Source organism: the organism of the source record quoted next, unplaced genomic scaffold, assembly GCF_019419815.1.
Source record: "Pyrus x bretschneideri cultivar Hongxiangsu unplaced genomic scaffold, Pyrus_bretschneideri_v1 Contig53, whole genome shotgun sequence".
NCBI lineage: Eukaryota > Viridiplantae > Streptophyta > Magnoliopsida > Rosales > Rosaceae > Pyrus > Pyrus x bretschneideri.
The window spans coordinates 2,044,955-2,070,000 of NW_025999791.1; the positions used below are offsets into that span (position 1 = coordinate 2,044,955).

Sequence of the window (25,046 nt, forward strand, 5' to 3'; positions counted from 1 at the left end):
TCTAAAAGCTCTACAACAAAAAGAAATGGTTTATGGGCTACCTGAGATAAAAGATACATCCAAAGTTTGTGAAGGGTGTGCTATGGGTAAAGCTCACAGAGAGGTATTTGACAAGGAGAAAGCATGGAGAGCCACTGTACCTCTAGAATTGATCCATACTGATGTATGTGGACCAATGCAAGTCTCTACCATAGGAGGTAACAAATACTTCCTAACCTTTATTGACGATTACACCAGGATGTGCTGGGTATACCTGATGAATCTGAAATCTGAAGTTTTCAATATCTTCAAGAAGTTTAAGGCCATGGTAGAACTACAAAGTGGATTCAAAATCAAGAAGTTGAGGAGTGATAGAGGGGGAGAATACACCTCCACTGAGTTTTTGAAATTTTGTGAAGATGTTGGTTTGGAAAGACAACTCACAATTGCCTATTCCCCTCAGCAAAATGGAGTGGCTGAGAGGAAGAATAGGACAATTGTTGAGATGGCAAAGGCTATGATACATGAGAAGCATTTACCATATAATTTCTGGGGTGAAGCAGTAACAACTGCAGTCTACATTCTTAATCGATGTCCTACCAGATCACTTCATGAAGTAACACCTTTTGAAGCCTTTAGTGGCAGGAAGCCAGGAGTCAAGCACTTGAGAGTCTTTGGTTCTATATGCTACTATCACGTGCCTAGTCAACTGAGGCACAAATTGGAGGAATCTGCAACGAAGGGAATCTTCATTGGGTATGGAAAATGTGAGAAGGGGTATAGAGTGTATGACCTGCATTCCAAGAAAGTAATATTGTCTAGGAGTGTCATTTTTGATGAGAACTTAGCTTGGAATTGGGAAACACAAAGGGAAATGCCTATTTCAGTTCCACTGAATGTTGAGATCAATGATAGAATCACTGAGCAAGTGGAATCAGCACCTACTTCAGATCAAATACAAAGTGAGGACACTACTGGAACACAAGATTCAAGCGTAAGGGTCCAGAATTCAGCAACTCCTACCTCTACACCGGTTAGGCTAAGAAGCTTAACTGATATCTATGCAAGGTGCAACATGTGTATCATAGAACCAGAAAATTATCAAGAAGCTGCAAAAGACAAAGCATGGCAGGCAGCTATGGATAATGAGATCTCCATGATAGAAAAGAATGAAACTTGGGAGTTGGTGGACAGATCTACATCCAAGCCGGTCATTGGAGTTAAATGGGTATATAAGATCAAACTCAATCTTGATGGTTCTATACAAAAACATAAGGCAAGACTAGTTGCTAAGGGATATTCTCAAAAGCCCGGAGTGGATTTCAATGAGACCTTCGCTCCGGTAGCAAGGATGGATACTATTAGGACACTAATAGCTCTTGCAGCCCAGAAAGGTTGGAGATTGTTCCAACTTGATGTCAAATCTGCCTTCTTAAATGGAACTCTACATGAAGAGGTCTATGTAGACCAACCTGAAGGTTTTGTAATTCAGAATGCAGAAGAAAAGGTTTATAAGTTAAGGAAGGCATTATATGGCCTGAAACAAGCACCAAGGGCCTGGTACGAAGAAATTGATGCATATCTCATCTTAAGTGGATTTGAGAGGAGCCCCAGTGAACCTACACTTTATGTTAAGGTAAGAAATGGTACTGAAACTATAATCATCTCAATCTATGTGGATGATATAGTTTACACTGGCAGCAGTGAAGAATTGATGTCAGAATTCAAGTTTGATATGATGAACAGGTATGAAATGACAGACTTGGGACTGCTGCACCATTTTCTTGGCATGGGGATTCTGCAAAGTGAAAAAGGGATCTTCATTGGGCAAAAGAAATATGCTCTATCTCTGCTAGACAAGTTTGGTTTGCAGAACTGTAAACCAGTGAGCACACCACTAGCTACAAATGAAAAACTTTGCAGGAACGATGGAAGTGAATCCACTGATGAAGGAGTTTACAGGCAGATTGTGGGCAGCTTGCTATATCTAACTGCCACTAGGCCTGACATTATGTTTGCTGCATCACTGTTGGCAAGATTTATGCACTCTCCCTCCAAGAAACATCTTGGAACTGCCAAAAGAGTCCTAAGATATATACAAGGGACCATTGATTTTGGAATTGAGTTTGAGAAGGGAAAGAAAGCTGTACTTATAGGATATTGTGATAGTGACTGGAGTGGGTGTGAGGATGACATGAAGAGCACTTCCGGATATGCATTCACATTTGGAAGTGGAGTGTTTTCTTGGGCCTCTGTGAAGCAACACAGTGTTGCTCTCTCAACTGCAGAAGCCGAATACGTCAGTGCAGCTGAAGCAACAACTCAAGCCATTTGGCTAAGATTTGTGTTAGAAGATTTTGGGGAAATGCAGGCAGAAGCTACTCCACTTATGTGTGACAACACATCAGCTATAGCCATGACTAAAAATCCAGTCTTCCATCAAAAATCGAAGCACATAAATAGAAGGTACCATTTTATCAGAGAAGCACTGCAGCAAAATGTGATTGACATCATGTACTGCAAGAGTGAAGACCAGCTTGCGGATATTTTCACTAAGGCTCTTCCTAAAGCTCGTTTTTGTTTTCTCAGAGATCTCCTTGGTGTGAAATCAGTTAACAACTTAAGAGGGAATGTTGATAGTTAAGTTGTTTTCAGATTTCCTTAATTGTCTTTGTATTGTCTTATATGACAAGTTTAGGTTCTGGATCCATTAAGGCCTCATATGTCCTTGTAATAGCCATGTGTCATCATCATATTGATGACCTACTATGTACGGCTAAGATTGGATCTATGTGATAAAAGAATGAAAAGGAATGTTGGTTTTATTCTTTGTAAAGAAACAGAGCAGCTGTATTATTCCATCAGTAAAAAGAAAATTGCAGAAAGCTTTTCTTTTTCCCAGTGAGTTCAGTTTTCTTCCTTCTTCTTCATACTTCAAACCTAAACCCAGAAATTAAACACTCCATCCATAAACTTCAACAGGGACTGCTCTTGCGAATCCATCTTTTCATACTTCCCACAAACACTCGAGGGATCAGTAGTTCATTAGAGCTCGTTTTGTACACTCCCCACAAACACTCAGGTTCGCATATTCTGATCCTCTCTCTCTCTCTCTCTCTCTCTCTCCCCGTTTCGCTTTGTGGTTTCACTCTAATCCATGGCTACTCAAGGTCAAGTCATCACTTGCAAAGCTACTCTCTCTCTCTCTCTCTCTCTCCCCTCTCCAGATTTCTATATGTATATATGTGTATGTATCTTTTTGTATATGTTTTTGACATCTTCTTTGGAGATGCTCTAAGCTGTCAAAAGGATTCCTCGTTTTTTAAAGGTACTATTTCTCAAGGTATTTGGTTTAGAAGGGTTCTCTCCATCGATCTGCTTACTCTGATGCAGACTGGGCAGGCTGCCCTTTTGACAGACATTCCACTATGGTTATTGTGTTTTTTTTGGTGCCGAATATTATTAGTTGAAGTGTTAAAAAGCAATCCACTGTTGCTAGATCATGCTGAGTATAGATTTTGGCTCATACAACAGCACAGATTATATGGATATTCAAAGTATTTCATGATATTGGCTTTTCTTTGCCAAGAGTTCCTACCTTTTGTTGTGACAATATTTCTGCCATATCACCAGCTTCGAACCCTGTTTTTCATGCAAGGAGTAAACGTGTGGAAATTAATCATCATTATATTCGAGAATTGTTCTTGCTCAGCTCGTACAAGTCAAATATGTGTGCAGTTATCACAATCGGTTAGGCGATATTCAGACTAAAGCTCTGTCCAAATCTCGATTTATGTTTCTCCAGTCCAAACTTCCACTTGGTTCTCTTGATTCTTTCAAGTTCAGCTTGAAGGGGTGTGAAGAGACAGACCCTAGAAGCTAAATCATCAAGTCCAGCACAACAAATTAAGTCTAGTCATTAAGAATCTGAGATTGTTATAATAGTTTGTACTTGTAATTGTTACTAGTAAAGTTACTTTACAGTTAGGAAATCTATATATGACGCAGGGAGAACCTAAGGGACTCGAAGAGACGGGTAGATAACCTGGGAATTACCCAACTAGGGGCAACAAAATTACTCACGTCGGTGGATTAACTCACATGACCAAGCCAAATGCTTAATTTTAGAAGGAGGAAACACTCACTTCAATTGCACAAAGCAAATATATTTTCAATTCAATCAAGTCTGCCCAAATGCTTGTATTACATCCCAATTTAAAGGAAATAATGATAAGCAAAGCATAAAGTTACAACTTCCTGAAAGACTCGTCATAATCTAAATGGACTTAACAAATGTCTCATATGGTGTAATCATTATTCAATCAATCAGAATAATAGTTTTTCCCGACACTTCATTTCCTTTCTTTGGCTTTGCCTGGCTCAGAGGTTGGTAAAGAGAGATTTACAGCCGGAATCTCACCTACCTTGCCTGCATTCCCGGCAGGTCCTTGGGGCTGAGAAGTCCCCGTGATCGCTGGAATGACATCGGTAGAGATTGGAACGGGATAGGGCATTTGTCCCCCCTTACGACCCTTTTTTCTCCTTTTGCTGGGTACAGCAGCACTTGCTTCAGTTACTGCATAAGCCCTCTTAGGAGCTTTATCAGAGTGCTCCAACCCGAGGTACTGCTCCCATGGAGGCAACGATTTGCTTCTCTGAGGAAAACAAAATTCAAATGTTAGAATCTAAAAAAAAAATTCACCTACAAAAGACATAATATCGCACCGGAAGCTATAAAGAGATGAAACTAAGGAACGTAGATATATCCTATCTAGAAGGACCTAGAAACTCAAGGAGAAGAGAAAACAAAGATACGAAAACTCTCTGAATTTGTAGCCGAAAATATGATGATCTGAATTCAAGGCTGCAAAGTAGACGGCTCTAACTTCAGGGGCTGAATTGGCTAATTTTCAAAAGTTTACCAAAAAAATAGTTTTTTTGGGGGGGGGGGTGGCGCGGCCAATTTCAGCTAGTGTTCTTGTTCAGAGGGTAAAGCGACAGTTTATTAAAATGAAATATGTAAATACTAGTTGATCGACTAGATGCATCGATTGAGTGAATGTATGCATGAATAGTGGATACATTTTCATTATTATGTACTAATCACATAAAATTTGAAAGAAAGGGGACATCAGACATCAATAGCAATAGATCATAGACACCTGAAATCGGCTGAAAACAATGTCAGAATCCTGCAAGTACTCTGGATGACCACGTGACAAAAATGCAAAGTTCCACTGCACAACAAAAGCGGAAATAGATGAGGAAGCAAAATAAAGAACCAATAATAATAGCGACAGAACACTCTTTTCCTCTAGTGACCCCCTTCCAATGAAAATAAGGTATGGCTCTAGTACCTTTGAGAACTCCTCATCGGGAACCCGCAATTTCTTTTGTATCCGTGTTTTAACTTCAGCTAGACATTCACCTTCATGGATGACCAAGACAAAAGGTTCCCCAAAAGTTTGTACATGCTGTAAAATGTTCAAACAATAAGTTCGATTCTAAAAATCACAAAGTATCTGGGTAAAACCTTCTTTGACTGAAAGTCTAAAACAGCAATGAAATAGTTTGCTTCTACCATGTCTTTCAGTACAGTGACTTTTGTGAAGTGGTAAACATGAATCAAGCGATCACGTTGACCCAAGTTTTTCTCTTCTTCTGGAATCTGATGACAAGAAAAAAGAACATTCAGCTGAGACAAAGAACATTGGCACAAAATATCAATCCAACTCAGTCCTATGCTGTCGTAGGGATGCTGTTTTGGAAAAGGGAAAAGAAACTAAATTACGAATCTTGCCCATAAAACTATATCCGTAGTCTACATATTTTGAACTGAAAAATAAAAATAGAAACTTCTCAAAATAAAACTAAATAAGGAAAAGGGGGCAAAAGGAACTTGCCTCCTCTACACGCAAAGTCCGGTACTGTTTATGAATATTCCTAATTTTTTCAGAGTGCAGAAAGATCTGCAATAGAACACGACGAATCATGAGTGATTAAATCACATAAATTAAATAGAAGGAAGAAAATTTCTGATGCAATAAGATCCATAATGAAAACATGCAAATATATACGATACATTATCAGCTGAACAAATGGGGCAACCTACAATCACTTATGACCAGAAAAAATACCTCAAATGCTGATAAAGAAGGCATACAAGTAGTATTACCTTGTAGATCTTGTGATATAAAATGCCAAGCACTCGGAGTTCTACATTTGGATGAGACAGCTCTACCTGTTTCAGGTACACCGTACAGTGAGAAAATTCCATTATAGGCAATTGTGGTGGTGATATATTTTTATTAAGCATCTACCAATTTTGTCAAAGTTATGAACATCACTGCAAGTTGAGTGAAATCCAGTATAAGCAACTTTTAAGGGATAGAAAGTACAAAAACCAATAGGAGGGAGGGAAGGGAATAGTTTTAATTAAAGGCCGCATAACTTTTATAAGCTTTGCATCATTGATAAATTAATGTATAATAGCATCACTAGCTTTTGCATACAAAAAGAGAGAAGAAAAATAAAAAACACACATAGGACACTATACGATTGCCAGAAATATTTAGATGAGAAGTGATGGCTAGTAAATTAAAACATATGGAATGCATAGAACAGGGAAACCTTACCTTCGTTTTAAGTACATTAATCAAATACCCAACAGTTTTCCGTTTGGGAAAGCTAATAGTGTGAATCACCACCTATACATAAATTATACAAGATTAGGATGTGCACAATGATGTAATCACCGTCCATAAGCAGATGTTGCGATATATTTCACGGACCTCGTCTTTTGTAGCATGATGAAAGGCAATTTTTAGAGTTTTCAGGCCTTCCAACTCTGGCAGGGGAATGCCCAAGACTTCATAGTACAAAATATCAGAGCTCTATAGAAAAGCATAATTAGTAGCCACACCACATGATGCTTATGAGAGAGAGAGAGAGTAAAACAACAGAGGAAGCTCAATACGATGCCACTCACTTGATTGTAATGAGTTAACATTTCTGTTAAATGCTCTGCTCCCTGATATTTGATAGGTTGGGGCCTAGGTTGTTGAGATAAGCAGTTATGTGCAGTGAGTCTGATTTTGGTGGGATTTTCCAAACCAATTTGGCGAGCCAAATTCTCCACAACATCATCGTAAGTGTGAAGCTTTGACCTAAAAAACAAGAGAAAAAAGTTAAAGCACTGAAATAAAACAATGATGGACAGTCCAAGTCCAACTGTGAGGGACAATTATTGACCGGGAATAAAATTAAACCATGACGGACAAGGGTTCAGGAAGTACTTACAATTCTAAACTGAAATCATCCTCATTCGGTTTCTCCAGCAAACGGAAACGAACAATCTGTAAAGCCTCAAATCATTCAACATGGGTAGGTATAAAATTCAACAAAATACAGCTACAAAAAAAACACTAAAAGCAAAGTAAAAGGAGGTGCAAAAGCAATCCACCGTTTAAGTCTGCTTATCGTATAACAACATCTAATTTAAACTACAAATAAAGTAAAAGTTTCCGCAGCCAGTACCTGACGATAATGTAGGTATCTGAAAAATGAAGGAATGTTAGGATATTTACATACTTCACTTCCATGAGGAGTAGATTTCTGAAAGCATATAATATCCCCATCTTGAATCTGGAAAAGGAAAGCAATAGACAGTTAACCAGAAATATACCTATAAAAGCATCAAAACGTTAATTTCCATAGCAGACACAAATTAAGAATATACCAAGCATGCAATATAGTGATAGCTACCTGACTGAATCGAAATGGGATCTTCTTGTCAAGCTGCTCCCACATGATACAAGGCTCAGACCTTAATTCCTAAATGTAGCACAAAAACATATTATAGAATTTGGTTAAGATGCTATAGCAAAGCATGCATCAAATTATTAACACAATTGATGCGACAAATAATGTGACAGACACCGGATAGAGTTCAATTTCTTCATCAGGGGAAAAACCAGCAAGCTGATTCAATTTTGCTAAAATCTCTTCTGGCCTGCTACAACTCTTCACGAAAAGCCGACCAACAAAACTGGAAACAGAAAAGAAACTTAAATAAGCAAACATAAGTCAAAAGCAAAAAATGTTCAGCTAAGCAGAAAAAGCTGGCCTACCGTAGTTCTCGTTTCTCAGGTTCATAAAGCTTAAAGAAAACAAGGATATCTTTCTTGGTTTTGGCAGGCGGAGCAATAAGACACAGATCCTGGAGCATTAATGAGAGAAACAAATGTAAGAAAAGATATCTTTCAACCAGCAATTGGAACTGCAATAACCCTCACACCATAGGTCATAACAAGAATAGAGTAACACTGGATTACCGGCCCAAACTCTACTTCCAAAAACAACTTTAGCTCTCCATTGTGTATTGTATTTGATCCATCTCTCAATCGTCCAACCTGGAAAACGCAAGTGGCCATCATTAGATTGCACAAGGCACCAGACCAAGCTCTTCTGGGCATCGATGTGCAGCTAAAAACACTATCAATCATTTCAAAATCTGAGATCAAATGTTTATCACTGACCAACAGACTTTTTTATATACTACAATAAGTTAATAACTTCATTTAAAATGCCTCAACCAGTACTAAGAACCTAATGATTATCCAAATTCCAACAAATCTATGCATTAAGCAGTTTTCAAATTCCAATTTCACAAAAGAAATTGACATTTCTAATCACCCATCATAAAATCATGAACTTAAAACTTCAGTGTCAGATGCAACTAAGTAAATTTGGACACAATCAGAAATATGGATTACGCAAAGAACCAGCTATAAACCCAGAGATACAGCACATGTGCAAGGAGCAGTGTCTCAAAGTTTATGCTTGAAAACCCTTTCAAAGGTAGGAAGTGTGAAGTCATACTGCTTGTGATTCTTCACAACTTGTCAATGGTCGTTTGGGGCGATATGTATGGTTTTTTCTCATGGACCAAATCCAGAAACGCTGAAACTGCACTGGTATGCCAAACTCATTTGCAACCTCCTTCTGTTAACCATTTCCGAATTAGGAATTCTCATAATTAATAAAATTGAATTCAGAATTCTTTGCACTCAAAGTCACCAATCTTCCATAAGCCAAAAAAGAAGAAAAGATAAGACATAAATGAACTTCAGCCTGTACTGGTGTACCTTGAAAAGATTAAAGGGTGTTAGATTCAGAATACGGAACCTATGAACTTTGTTATGGTCGACAAGGCCAAAATATACATCGCTTCCAATTTGTTCTGCCAGGTCCTTATCTCGAGAAACCTAAACATATCCATAAATTTCGCAATAATATTTTGATGTACACCAAATGCCTGTACTAGCTCATCCAAACAAGCAATGGTGAAAACCGGATACTGGAAAGCTTTACCTTAATAGTAGTGTAGAGGTGTGCTTGTGCATTACATCTTTCGACCTCTTTCTTTTCTTGTCCCTTCTTCGACCTTATCTGAAATGAATCAACGAAAGTTGGTTCAGCCTCTTAGTTGGAAAATGAAATGCTGAAATTATGCTCGATGTACCATTACCCTTAGATGTTCGGCTATGTCTTTCTCGTCCATGTTACACATTATTTTCTCCTTATCACTGTCCCGTATATACACAAGCATGTATGCATTTGAGTATTTTGTAAGGCTGAAAGAAGTACGATTAAAGCGAGAATTGGTCTGTGGCAACTGTTGGGATTAAAAGACAACAATAAGTCAGTTTACAATTAAGTAACTTTAAAATTAAGGATGACCGGAGCAGTTGGGAAACAGCCACAACAATAAACTACCTCTTTCTCACCACCATACTGCTCTTCTAAAGCCCTTTTCACATCCTCTTTCGTCACACGTTCATTGTCAAACTTGTACCTAAAACATGAGAGGACAAATTGCATCAACGGACAAGTTATCAACATAGATGAAATGCATGCACAATAACACTCATAATCGTGCATAAAAATCCAAATAAATAAATACTAACACCAAAGTAATAAATAAAAAATGCATATAACTAATTAAACATGTACTTTCTTTACAGTTGTAAATTAGGCAGTCAGGTAAACCGAATTGTGGTGCCAAAATCTATGCGAAAAGCAATGTGAGAAATATAAATCACAAGATTCACAACAAAACCGACTCATTTGAACCAGAACGACAAACAAAAAAGTAAGAAGCAAAGTAAAAGAGCACAGAGCTTTGATTCCGGAAGATCCATACCACTGGTCACAGAGGGTTGGCCTTATGAAAGCACAGTAACGTCCATCATGTGCCCCACCAATATGAACCAAGACACTGCAACAGTAATTAAGTATCATAGTAAGTAGCATTTCGGTACGAATTTTTTAAAACTATCGTTAAAGTTAGCGCGCTTTTTTAATCATCCAACCCAATCAACTACTATTATTATGGTTACCTATGAAGAGTGTAGAGGTTGCGGACACTCCTATCTGATTCAGGTGATAGATACATTCCATTCTCCCTATCAAGGTCAAGTTGAAGAGGAAATTCATAGCGATCATTTACCTGCCAAAAACAAATAATACAATATTCTTACCATGATAGTCTATTTGCTTTCCATCTATGAAATATCAATATCACACCAGAACAAACAATTGCAGCCCAAGAAATAAAAACGAATTTAATTAGTTTATATAATTTCAAATAAAGATAATGAACTAGATAAAGAAAGTTCAATTTAACTAGTATGACGAAAAAAAGTTCATGCTGCAGACATTTTGAAAAAGAAAAAAACCCATTCAAATAGGGTTATATCCATCTTTCAGAATGAAATAGTGAAACAAAAATTAAACTAAGAGTTGGATGAAACCATAAAGTGAGCTCAAGTCCTTCACTTGGATCAATAAATAATTTGAAGAAACATATCTTTGCGACTAAGATGCATGCTACATCTTCAACAAAGAATCACAGTTTCAATGCTTCATGTAATAAAGCATAGATGACGCTGAAGCATGTAGATTAGTTCCGTTACAGACCTTAACCACAGTGTCCCGCACAAAATCATACTCAAATCGCTTTAGCTGAAGTTGAAGAACAGGAGGGAAGTCAATAAACAGGACACCCTTCTTAGCAACCTGGAATAAGCAGACAACATAATCCTTGAGAATAATATTTAACAAATTCACTATCAAGGAAAATGTGTAAGAATAGTGGCTTCAGCAAGCGGTTTAATGGAAGGAAAAACTACGGACATCATTCAATCAGAAAGTAAAACATAACATGCACGACCCCACAAATGTTTTAAGAATCATACATTAAAAATCTCACTGGCTTAGGAAATAATGTAAAACCACTATTTCCATAAGGTGGTTTGTGGAAGGAGGCAACTAAGAGCAAACTCAGATTAGAGTTACTGTATAAATGCAGTCAACAATAGAAATTCAGTAATATAACCTGCAAACCGTATTGTTCGGCACAGTATTTATTGTCACCCTCAAGATGTTCAACTGTCACATACTTATCGAAAGAATCATAAACACCCCGACAGCCTTTTACATCAAGCTGGAGGTCTGCAAAGCAATAAGAAGAAACCAGTAGCATGCACTGACATTCATGAAACACTTCCAACTCATAATAAATGAAGTTTGTGCCAAGAAACATTACCATAAAATGACTCTTTTCCTTCAGATTTGTAGTGGACATTGATGCAGTCAGTGTAGTTCATGTAATGTCCTTCAAATAACTGCTGTATTGTACCCTCCACAACAGTTCCCTGAACCAACATAACAATTATAAAAATTGTAGATGAAATGAAAATTAAACTCATGGTCAAAATGAAACATTCCCATACCTTCATTTTATCTTCAAGCTTTTGACTAAGAAATTTATTAAATTCATGTACGTCATGTTTCATAAACAAATAATGTGTATCCCACCCAAAAGACTTGGTCAATTCTTTAGTTGCAACAATGCTGTCACTGTATTGAAGCTTATAGAATAAACGTTGTAGTGCCAAAGGGATGCTTCCTGAAGGCATGTCATTCTCAGTTGTTGGCATATGATGCACAGCCTGGTAAGTAACTCCAAAATTAAGATCTTTTCATAAAAAATTCACAAGACAATTCATGTTTGGCTTACAATGACAACAGGAGATCACGTAAACTACCTTTCTAAAGTATGGTATATGGTAAAACGTCTGGAGTAGAGAATTCATATAACCACTTTGCCGCTGATTCTCAAGCCCAACATAACCAGTTTCCTTTTTCGAGTCATATGACTGATAATTAAGAACCTCACAGGCAGTAACTTTCGCTTCAACCACAACTGTATCATTCACCAGATATCCCCTACTCGGGTCATAAAGATCACCAAGAGGCATGAATGAAGTGAATCCCCAGTCACTTTCTCTTGCATTGAACTGGTGTCGTGTGTCTGCGACATCATACAACAATCAAAATGATTAAAGATTGTTAGTTTTTGGTTAAACGGATTAATTCAAATTATTGTTCTGCAGCATGAGCCACACCAACAAAATAGAATCCATTGCCAGCCCCACTACATTTGGTTCTGGCCTAGAAGTCCTAGAATATTTGTACTTCCCAACTCTAATTTTAACACCGTCACAAGTCCCACTTCAAGCTCATCACTTAATAAATTGAAACCCTTGATTTAGTATATTCAGCCTTTTCATTACCCAGAATTCAATCTGCCCATTATTTTTTATTGCACAGAGTTTCCAAGTTCTTCCATTTTACTGTTAATTTATTTGACATCTAGATGCCTATAGAAGAACAAATCTATTGTATTTGAATTAATTTCTATCATCTGTTAGTATGTTTTACTCCACAATTTTTCTCAATCTTTTTTGTCAAACTAAAAATATTCCAAAACAATGTCACAATGGGCAGATGGGAATGCCATGGGGCGCGTTGCTACCATTGGTCAAGATGTTAGAGAGGAGGGGATGGAAGAAATTTTACTTTATTGTTTTGATTTTTCAAGGAGTAAAATTGGATAATAAAGGAGATTAGGGTGATTACTTAGATATTGATTGCGTTCAAATGGCATCGCCCAAGAACTATGAAGTTGAAAGCTAGTACGTTCACCCTGAAATAATAAGTTCTAAATGAAACCCTTAGATTTAAATAACAACCGGACAACAACCAAGCAAAAGCTAGCATTGAAATTAGGAAAAGAACGAAAACGACAACCAAACAAAAGCACAACTTGAATTCGAAATGGAAATAAGACTAATACCCTTTTCTACTGAGTACTTGGTATCGATCTGATTAACTACAGCCAAGCTAAAGTGTGCAAATCTTCTCCACCCATATGGCAATGTCCCAGAATCTGCCGCGTCCAAATACATTGATAACGCATCCACTTGGTTTCCCTTGGGAAACATTATTATCCGCCTGATCAAACAAAACAAAACAATATAAAACCCAATCAGCGAGATACAATTATAAGCCAACTAAAGGCGTGCGTGCAAAATCAACTTTGACATGTGGTTGACAAGGAAAATACCATTTAAAGCCGCCAACAACGAAGATGTCAGAGTAGTGGTTCTTGTTGTCCAACATAGTAAAGCTCTCAATTGTCCAAGTGAATTTCTTCTTTTGAGGATCCTCAAATGCATTAGTCTGCTCCACTTGAGCTACTCCCACCACACCAAATACCGTAAATTTCAAAACAACATTATCAATACCCGGAAGAAAATTAAATGACTTGCACTCTAATCATGCACACAACATAACAAACACAAAAATTAATTCTTTAAGCTCAATTATGCAACATGCAAAGCTTCAAAACCACACTGTAAATACAAACTTATGAAATTCAAACAACGGATCATCGAAAAGCACAAAAAATACAAAACCTTCCATGCCCCGAGAGCTTCCTGCCAAATCCGAAGGCGGCACATGCATCTCCTCGTCCCTTTTGCTGCTGGAAAGATAAACAGAATTAGAGCTCTGATCTACAAAACCGTAACCCTATCCTACTGAATCATATCCCTAGCAAATCAAAAACTGTAAGCAAGTGACTTTTCACAATTAAATCCAGCTCGCAGGAAAACTGGGCGATCAGAAACGAGAAACGTAGCCGAAACTATGTGAAAAAATATACCAAACCGAAAAATGTAAAGAGTCGGTACGTACATCTGACGATGCAGGCGTAAAGATCGTGGTTTCTGTCACGCGATGAGCCGTCCGTTCAAGGAAGCTGAGAGACGAGTGAAAACAGTGCAGGTGAGCAAGAGAGAGAGAGTGGAGGCGGAGAGGGGAGAGAGGGAGGAGGAAGGAGAGAAGCGGGGCTTCCTTTTTTGAATGAAGAGCTTAAGTACCTCTTGCATATTTATAGTTGAAATATTAATTTTTTTTTTTTACATTTATTTCCCTCGTCCTCATCGATATTAACGACATACGTGTTGTGCAAGAGCATTTTCGATTACAGAGCCTCTCGGACAATAAAAGTAAATATTAACGTCTGCAATTTTTTTTTTTTTTTCTTCTAGAAAATAAAAACATCTACATCTCTCTATCCCAATACTTGGGATAGACATTGTATATTTTTATTCATATTTCTTTTAAGTAATTAAATAGATATTTGTGATCTTTGTTCAACATCTTATTGTGAATGTTTCGCTAATTAAAAATATGTGCATGAGGAATTGAAAGAACGCCAATAATGTTTTAAAGACTATTTTTTAAAATATTGTGTGAATACCATGAAATCCGTCAACTTCACTAAAAATAGTGTTGAAGCACGCTATTATCAAATGGACTCCTTAAGAGTGAACAACAAAAAATATACTACATTAGACATATGCGCGATATACTCTTTTTTCTCTTGACTAAAGTTTTATTATATTAAATTAATTTCTAACAAATTTTTAATGAAGTAACATTAAACACGTTCAACGTGATATTAATAATCTCAACAAGAGTTATACTCTTTTCTTAGCTCAGATTTTTTTCCTAAACTTGTTATGAGACAACTAATTATTTATTCCCCAGGGAGTGTTGTAGAGATATCTCTCCTATATCTCCCTAGTTTACGACGTTCCTACATTTTTCTCACAATATAGTCCCTCACATTGTAGAAAAACTTCGACATGATGTGTAACATTTTTTTCCAATAGTTAGGTGGGCTTCTGTGGGAGACAAAGAGTAGGCAAGTCTCAAATTTGGGTGAGGATCGCAAAGATGTTTGATTTTCACCATGAGACTGCCCTCTTATAAATTCATGTAGTTTGATGATGTTTTAATGAGCTTCCATATAGGCCCTACGTGAAATTGTTCGAAGTCTCAAGGGAAAGACTAAATTTGTTAAAGCTTAAAATACATTCTGAAATTCATTTATCTTAATTGAATACACTGGATTTTTATAGAATCTTGTTCAATAATACAACTGGATTTCTTTGGATTTTGGTAAGCTTTTTTAAAATTTTAATTGAAATCCTCATACCTTTTAAGATCCGTTTAAAATCCTCATTAAATACTATGATACCTCATATCTTTTAAGTTGTAATTGAGAGGTCTTAGGTTTGATTCTTGTTAAAGGCGAATTTGAACTACAATATTGCTAACCCATTGTGAGGCTCAGCTCATCCCCCCCCCCTTCTCTCTTCCTTTTTCTAATCCCTGAACAAAACGGGTTTAAAGTTATAGGCAATTAGTGCTTCTTGGAGTTAGAGGTATCAAACGGGCACGATCATTTAAGTAAGGCATAGCATAGTCCAAGTCCATTTAAATAAAGCATGACACAACATGAATCGTAAGAAGTGGGTGAGTCGAGCCTAAGATTTAGGCTTAATATACCATGCCATGGCCCATTGAGCTCGTCATGGGTAGAGTACGGCCCACCGCCTAGCCCATTATGAATAATCTCATTTGTTCCTTAATTTTTAATTATAAACATACATTTTAAGATTAGTAAGACTTAACATTAGTGATATTTAGCTTAATAACATGTGAATAATTTTTTTAAAATGTTGAAATAACTAAAGTTGCGAGCTGGGCTAGGCTTAATATTTTATTAAATAACTTGGTTAAGCACGATTCGTTTATTCATTGGGCTAGTGGGTCGGGATGGAACGACCTGTTCGATAAATATTGACTTCGCAAAAATGAATTAAAACTAAGGACGTTTAGTCATCTAACTGTATAAAAATAGATTAACGAAATTTGGTACATTAGATTGATTAAACGACCTTACTTTTATTTCATTTTTTTTTGCAAATATGATCTTTTACATAATGGTTTATGATATAAACGGTTATGATCATAAGCACAAAAGACTGTTATTCGAAAATGAAGAGTTTTGAGTAGGAGTTCTTACTCTTTCATGAGTAGCCAAACATTGTTCTTTTTTCACCTCTTACACACTACTCTTGTTTTTCCATTAAATTGAATAATCAAGGGAAAATCTATCACGCCCCGATGCCGACATACGTCCAGGATCGACGCGTAACATCACCAAATACCTGTACTTCTATCATACCCCGCCTTTGGGATATTGACCATACACACTCCCATGATCCAATTGCGTAATAATTTTTCGTATACATTATGGCTGCATTTAACCTCCTCGTTAGACTGCCTACGTACCCTAAACAGGGATCAAACCATTCGTAATTCATCATTCACTACACTTGAATATTCATCACATAAATCACTATGTCTCAACATAATACAAAACAACAAGCATGCAACATCTCGAGGAACATTCGACAAAGCGCAACATAAATCTCTAGCCATATTGGTCAACGAGTTTAATCATAATGACAACAATCACAACCAACATCATTTCATAATCATATCAATCAATAACATATACCATACACCGAAATGTAGGGCTAGAGCAACACAGTTCAGCCGAAACCTACATCTCTGAAGCTAAAATCAAATCCAAGCAACCAACAAGTCAAATGATGCAATTTCGGACCACATAACGAAATCCATCAACATCGGGTTCCAGACCACTCAACGGAACCAAGACACCAAAGGGGATTCCAAACCACTCAACAAAATCGTGGAGTAGAAGGGATTTCGAACCTCTTATCGAAATTCGAGTGGATATGATTCCGAACTACTCAATGAAATCGCAGAGTACAATGCATATCGAACCACTCAATGAAATCTAAGCTGGATACGATTCCGAACCACTCAATGAAATTATTTCGAAAAATAATTTCGGTGGTAGGCCAAAAATGTCCTAATTAACCTTTATGTTAGTAACCATACTAACCTTTCTTTCTTAGAAAACCTATGAAAATGGCTTGAAAACTTTGAGTTTTAACGATAAGAACAAAATAAAGGGTAAAATGAATAGTATCATATTTGACTTTTTAATGTAAAAACGTGGTTTTTCGTTAAAATGAATGGTACCGGGAGCTTTTCGTTAAAGTTCCCTTCTTTCTTTGATGATTTTCCACTAAAATTTTATCTCGTTTATTTTATGGTTGCATCTAACTTCTCGTTAGACTGCCTACGTACCATTCGGATGGATCAAGCCAATCATAGTTCAAAATCCATTCTAAATCATTCAAGTGACTATCAATCACGAAACTAGGACCAACCAAATAAATCACACCAAATACATATCATACCAATCAGACAAATCAACCCACATTTAATAAACATTTTTCATTTTTAGGGATCATCTTGATGGTATGAGTTAATTATAGGGACCACTTGTGATATAAACCCTTTTTTTTTTTTGGCGTTCTAATGAACCAATCCTTTCCCTATTTAATCTTAATCACAAGGACATTTTTGGTATGAAAAGTCTATAATAAGTCAAGTTTTTTTCTTTATTTACTTTTATGTCATTATTTCATTATTGTAGCAGAGTCCATAATGATGTTGACATTTTTTACATGAAAAGTTTATAATGGGTGAAGTTCTTTTCTTTATTTACTCTTATGTTATTATTTCATTATTGTAGCAGGGTCCACAATGATGTTGACATTTTTGTCTCGTTAAAATACATTATTTTATATAATGTTATTCAACTTAAGCTACTTTCCATCTTTTGCTAATCTGCTACCAGCTCTTCCACTCTTCATGCTTTCATCACGTTGTCAATATTATGTAGCTCATCTTTTGTCAAATTATTACAGTATTGTTCATCTCATTATACTAGCTTTGCCTCTCTTTTCCTATCTTGTTTCACTTTGTAATAAATATTTTCCATCTGTCCTTTGAAATTTTGAGGCTTCCTATATGACTAATGATGGGCTTTTGACTTGCTGTAAATATATATTTTTTCTTCTTCTGTTACTAATATCATATCATACATAAAATCTTCAAACTCATCTAAGGCTAACATTTGGATCTTTCGAAATCTCAGAATATTTTTGTATGAAGGAGTCCACTTGTGTAGAGAGATAGATGACAGTCTAAATGACTCGTTATTAATCATGGCTATATTCCTAGCTTTCTCCTTATGCATATGTACATACCAATCTAGAGGACTACTAATAAAACTTATGAAAATTTCTTTCCACTATTCTAGATAATCTTCTGCTACTTTTGTAAGCTTTTCAGGAAATGATTCTAGTTGGAAAATATGGTTAAAATGAATAGTACCAGGAGCTTTTCGTTAAAGTTCCCTTCTTTCTTTGACGATTTTTCCACTAAAATTTTATCTCGTTTATTTTATGGCTGCATTTAACTTCTCATTAGACTGCCTACGTACCCTTCGGAGGGATCAAGCCAATCGTAGTTCACAATCCATTCTAAATCATTCAAGTGACTATCAATCACGAAACTAGGACCAACCAAATAAATCACACCAAATACATATCATACCAATCAGACAAATCAACCCACATTTAATAAACATTTTTCATTTTTAGGGATCATCTTGATGGTATGAGTTAATTATAGGGACCACTTGTGATATAAACCCTTTTTTTTTTTGGCGTTCTAATAAACCAATCCTTTCCCTATTTAATCTTAATCACAAGGACATTTTTGGTATGAAAAGTCTATAATAGGTCAAGCTTTTTTCTTTATGTACTTTTATGTCATTATTTCGTTATTGTAGCAGAGTCCATAATGATATTGACATTTTTTACATGAAAAGATTATAATGGGTTAAGTTCTTTTCTTTATTTACTCTTATGTTATTATTTCATTATTGTAGTAGGGTCCACAATGATGTTGACATTTTTGTCTCGTTAAAATACATTATTTTATATAATGCTATTCAACTTATGCTACTTTCCATCTTTTGCTAATCTGCTACCAGCTCTTCCGCTCTTCATGCTTTCATCATGTTGTCAATATTATGTAGCTCATCTTTTGTCAAATTATTACAGTATTGTTCATCTCATTATACTAGCTCTGCCTCTCTTTTCCTATCTTGTTTCACTTTGTAATAAATATTTTCCATCTGTCCTTTGAAATTTTGAGGCTTCCTGTATGACTAATGATGGGCTTTTGACTTGCTGTAAATATATATTTCTTCTTCTTCTGTTACTAATATCATATCATACTTAAAATCTTCAAACTCATATAAGGCTAACATTTGGATCTTTTGAAATCTCAGAATATTTTTGTATGAAAGAGTCCACTTGTGTAGAGAGAAAGATGACAGTCTAAATGACTCATCATTAAGCATGGCTATATTCCTAGCTTTCTCCTTATGCATATGTACATACCAATCTAGAGGACTACTAATAAAACTTATGCAAATTTCTTTCCACTATTCTAGATAATCTTCTGCTACTTTTGTAAGCTTTTCAGGAAATGATTCTAGTTGGAAAATATGGTTAATGAATATTTTATCAAGATAGCCAAACTCTAATAGTAAGGCTAGGGTAACTTCTACTACATTATACTTTTTTTGATGCTCATAATTAAAATGTCATGGTCTAAAATCTCTTATGTTAATCGTGGCTACAAAAATGTTAACCTTTGGTTTACAAAAACAACTATTTGTATTATCACAAAGATATGGTGGATATATCTTTGTAATAATATTCATTCTTGGTTTTGGATAAAAAATGGACTGATACAAAGCACATTGTAATTGTAGTTGCAAGTTTATTATGGATTGTGATGCTCTGCTCACGATCTCATTTTGCATATCTGGTAGCATTATTTTTAATTTTGCTTTTGAAATTTCTTCTAATAGGATATCATCTATTATTAAGTCTAAAGATAAATTCCTAAGAAATCTTTCATATTTTTCTTGTTTTTCTTTGTCACTCAGATGTTGTTGCTGCTTATTATTTTGATGCTGCTCCATTTCAATATCTTCTTCTAAGAGCTCAATCTCGCCCATGAACCGCCGGAACCCTAGAATTGGGTGTGTTTTTATTCGACCTCCAAACTCGCTCCAATGCCTCCATCACTGCTTGGGCTTTGTTCCTGAGGTTTAGGGGAGCTTATTGGTGGTGGTAATTGGCTGAGTTAGCTTCAGAATTTGCGGATCGCCTCAGTACACCCACACGGACCACCATTCGTTTTTCACCAAAATTACCATCCAATTCCTTCCAATTTTGGGTAGAAATGGAAGAGGGAGGATCATGGGATATTTTCCAGGTGGTTTCTCGGCATGATTCGCCAGAATTTGGCCGGAGGACCCACGGTTCCATTATTTCCGACCGGGTCGAGTCGCACAAAATGGGTAAGGGATCCTTGATCCCGTGCTGCTCCCTCTCTCACTCGTCCCCTTCTTCCCCCTTCTTTGATTGGGCCTTTCCCTTCTCTCCTTTCCCCATTCGCCGAGCCCCCTCCATTCTTCCCTTCTTTTTTTTTCCTTTCTTCCTTGCTGCCATCTAGCAGCCCTCCTCCTTTTTTTTTTTTTTTTTTTTTTTTTTTGAAACCTCTAAAACCTCTGTCACATTTCCTTTTTTGTCCCAATTCACATATAGTCTTCGCCTACATTTTCGCAAAGTCGAGCTCTATCCAAATATATCAAGAATTTCAATAAAATATATACAAGGATAAAATACGTCATCGTATAATTACGTTAAACCAACTAGGGTATTTCCATCTCTTTTTCACTTATCGATAAATTTTACTACGTAAATTATAATAATTTCTGGTAACAAAATTTTTAAAATCTCCCAATTAAATTTTCGTAACCATAAACAGATTTATTTCGCAAATCAATGTAGTTATTCCATTAGAATTTTGTCAAAATTTATGTTAATGTGCTGATGTGGCATGTATGTGGATCCACAAATCTATTAAATATTGCTATATGAATAAATTATTAAGACCTATATACAAATTTAATTTAAAATCATTTAAAACTAAATTCAAAATAATTAAATAAAAAAATTAAAACCTGTTCAGAAGACATCTTCTTCTAACCCTACCGCAACCCACCCCTGACTTCTCAATCATTCCCCACACCGTCGATCGTTGACCCCTCCCCTCCTAACCCTGACCGCACCAACCCACCTCAACCCGCTTCCCTTCAACCCAACCGTCAACTCATCCCAACCTCCGACCGAGACCAAGCCAGGCACAACCATCAGTCTCCAATCGCAACCCGGGATCCCAATTTTGAGACACCAAGTCAATCTAAGAACGAAGAAGTTTCGAGACAAGCTTGGATGAAGTCTTCAGCTCGGTCACTGCAGATGATCTCCCTCTGGCTCTAGCCTGCCCATGCCCGTCTCTCCTTGGCACAAATTGATTCTCCCTCATCGTTAAACAAATGCAGTTTTTAATTTTTTGTTGAACAGCTTTTAATTTTTTTTATTTAATTATTTTGAAATTAGTTTTAAATGATTTTAAATTAGATTTTTGTATAAGTTTTAATGAGGAATTGTCTACTTTAACGAAAAAATACATTTTTACATTAAAAAATCAAATCTAATACTATTCATTTTACCTTTTATTTTATCCTTATCGGTAAAACTTAAAGTTTTCAAATCTTTTTTATTAATTTTTCTTTTTAATAATTCATCCATATAGCAATATTTAATAGACTCGTGGGTCTAAATACGTGCCACATTACCACATTCCCACATTCCCACACCCATTTTAACTTTTATCTGTTCGTGTTGACCGGAAAATCTTCAGCATGGGCAAGCTCTTTTACTGCAGCCACGTACTTCGGCATTTCGAAAGAAGAGCCTTGAACATGGAAGTGATCGTTGAATGAATCATCCCTAGTTCAGTCAAGAGTTTCAAGGCTGCTTTGAACTCCTCATATGCCCCATTCATGCTGAGAGTGTCTAGGCTGCTCCTTGCGTAGCGGCTCACAGTGTCTAATGCAGCCAAAGCCTCTACTGATGGTTCTCTGGCTAAAGTGGACTTCAATAGATCCTCTGCAGCAGAAAGTCTTCTCAGAGTTCGATCAACTGCTGGAGAAGCAGGGCCATCCAGGTCATCATTTTGCATTTCTCTGCTTGCTGTAACATGGCCGACATTAGACGCCATGGACTCTAAGGTTTCTTGGGCAGCCTGCATCAGAGTCCAGAGATCAGTACGAAGATTAAATTTTAAAAAAATGAATGTGGGCTCGGTCGGATTCTTACGTCTTCTTGTGGAGTTGGCTCTGCCTGGCAAATAGAGGTTGGAAAAAAAATATTTACCGCAGCAATTACTTGATTTGCTGCGTGAGCCCTCTTAGGAGCTTTATCAGAGTGCTCCAACCCAAGGTACTGCTCCCGTGCACCATAAACATCTCTTCTCTGAAGAAAACAAAATTTCAAATGTTGGAAGTTAAAAAAGAAATCCACCTAGGCAATACCCATAAACGTAGTTTAGATTGGCCTGCATACATAATATAAAAGTAATCCACCTAGGCAATACCCATAAATGTTGGAAGTTAAAATTTTTTACTTGCTGTAAAATGTACAAATAATAAGAATATAACTGATTCGAAAAATCAACAGTATTTGGGTGAAACCTCTAACAGTAGTCAAATAGTTTACTTCTACCGTCTGGTTCAATACAGTGACTTTCGTGAAGTGGTAAGCATGAATCAAGATATCATCGAGACCCAAGTTTTTCTCTTCTTCTGGAATCTGATACACAAGAAAGAAAATAAAAAAAGACAGCTGCATGAAGAACAGAGGTACAATATGAATCCAATTCAATCCTGTACATTAGAAGGGATGTTAATCCACAACTGGAAAACAAAAAAACAACAACCAAGCCTTCTACACTAAGCGGGGTCTGGGAAAGGGAAAACAAACAAAATTACATATCTTGCGCATAAAACTATTTAACTTTTTTTCAACAGAATAAAACTAGAAACTCTTCAAAATAAAACTAAATAAAGAAGAGGCAAAAGGACTTGCCTCCTCTCCACGAATAGTCCAGTACTGGTCATTAATATTCTCAAATTTCTCACTGTTTAGGAAGATCTGAAATAGAACACAAGGAATTATGAGTGCTACATCAGACAAAATTACATCAGTCCTATACAGTAGAAGGAATTCCAATGCAATAAGATCCTTGTGGAAAATATGCAAAAGCATGATGACACCAATCAGCATCACAAATGGGCCAGGCTACAATCACTTAAGACCAGAAAACAAATAGCTAACATGCCGATACATCAGGCATACCAGTACTAATTACCCTGTAGATCTTGTGATCGAAAACCTCAAGCAGTCGGAGTTCTGCTTTTGGATGAGACAGCTCTACCTGTTTCAGGTACACCACACTTTGAGAAACATCTGTTATAAGAAACTGTTTAAGAGGCGGTGATAACAATTTATACCAATTTTGTCAAGTTATGGTCACCACTGTAAGTTGAGTGTATCCATTATTGGCAACTATAAAAGACAGAAAGTACAAAAACCAGTAGAAGGGAGGGAAAAGACTAGTTTCAATTAAAGGTTACATATTTTTACAAGCTTTGCAGTGCTAAAGTAATGTATCATAGCATCATTAGCATTCCTGAACAAACAATGAAAAACTAAAAACACACAGAGGACTTCTCGTACGATTGGCAGAAACTTTTAGATGGGAAGTGATGGATAATACATGGAATGCATGCATAGAGAGAAACTTCACCTTCGTTTTAAGTACATTAACCACATCCCCAGCAGTGCTCTGTTTGGGCAAAATAATGTTGAGAATCAATGTCAGCCCAAAACCATAAGTAATCCACAACCCAATCTAAAGTCCAAGTCCATATCTAGTTTGATGATGTAATTGCTTACAATTGCAAAGTTAGGCAATGTTAGGTATGGTTGAGTGGAAAAAAATTAGGTGCAATTAATGGGTTTTGTGTGGTAGTAAATAATCTTAGTTTAATTAAGTGTGTGGTGTAGCTTTCATTTTGTTTGCTATAAATACCCAAGTCCCCAAGCATTGTATATCATCCAAGGAAAAACAAAGCCTAGAGCTAAATAAGAAAAGCTTTGCTAATTAGTTTGTTTTGTGAGCTTTCTTTAAGAGTATGCTCTATTTTCTTCTTCTTGGGATCATTAGAGTTATCTTGGATACTCTTCTTATTCAACAATTGGTATCAGAGCCAAGTCGGTCAGGGATCGTTCTTGGTAGAGCATTGGTTGTAAAGTCTCTTGAAATTCCGAGTATGCTCTGTGGTTGCAGTTTTGACTGATCTTCCACATCAGAAAAGATTTCTTGAGATTATTGCTGGGGTTATCACAAACCTTGAGAGGGGGCTTCTTTGTGTCGAGAGTAGTGTATTACTCTACACGGTAGTCACTCAAGCTTGTTCGGTGTTGGAGGAATCAAGAAGCTCAACAACCAAAACTATAACACGTGGGCAACGTGTATAGAGTCTTACCTTCAAGGTCAAGACTTGTGGGAGGTTGTCGGTGGTAGTGAAGCTACACAACCGGCAGCGGAAGATGCTAACGGCTTCTTGCGGAAGTGGAAAATTAAAGCAGGCAAATCAATGTTTTCTTTAAAGACCATAATAGAAGAAGAAATGTTGGAGTACATTCGGGACGCTAAAACGCCAAAGGAAGCATGGGACACTTTTGTTACACTCTTTTCGAAGAGGAACAATACAAAATTGCAACTTCTCGAGAATGAGCTGCTATCGATGGTACAACGCGACATGACGATTGCCCAGTACTTTCACAAGGTGAAGTCGATATGCCGCGAAATTTCAGAATTAGATCCAACAGCTCCTATTGGGGAAACCAGGATGAAGAGAATAATTATCC

At 36.6% G+C, this 25,046-nt stretch overlaps 1 protein-coding gene and 1 pseudogene across 1 annotated transcript; one reads left to right on the forward strand and one right to left on the reverse strand.

The window, feature by feature from the left end:
- Positions 1 to 25,046, forward strand: part of LOC103968078 — a 90,980-nt pseudogene that overhangs the window by 44,776 nt on the left and 21,158 nt on the right.
- Positions 4,174 to 23,786, reverse strand: LOC103968073 (ubiquitin C-terminal hydrolase 12-like). Its single transcript, XM_018642294.2, has 37 exons — positions 23,757 to 23,786; positions 23,482 to 23,547; positions 23,199 to 23,264; positions 22,836 to 22,922; positions 22,738 to 22,740; positions 22,488 to 22,586; positions 22,005 to 22,356; positions 13,803 to 13,901; positions 13,451 to 13,658; positions 13,181 to 13,338; positions 12,090 to 12,355; positions 11,775 to 11,993; positions 11,588 to 11,696; positions 11,378 to 11,493; positions 10,960 to 11,058; positions 10,380 to 10,489; positions 10,184 to 10,258; positions 9,757 to 9,835; positions 9,509 to 9,655; positions 9,352 to 9,429; positions 9,126 to 9,245; positions 8,860 to 8,982; positions 8,313 to 8,390; positions 8,109 to 8,197; positions 7,918 to 8,026; positions 7,744 to 7,812; positions 7,516 to 7,623; positions 7,279 to 7,334; positions 6,968 to 7,145; positions 6,771 to 6,872; positions 6,615 to 6,686; positions 6,155 to 6,220; positions 5,883 to 5,948; positions 5,576 to 5,647; positions 5,337 to 5,483; positions 5,142 to 5,216; positions 4,174 to 4,634 (listed from the first exon to the last, which is right to left on the reverse strand). The coding sequence occupies exons 1-37, from the start codon at positions 23,784 to 23,786 to the stop codon at positions 4,332 to 4,334; spliced, it is 4,299 nt and encodes a 1,432-aa protein (XP_018497810.2). The 3' UTR covers positions 4,174 to 4,331.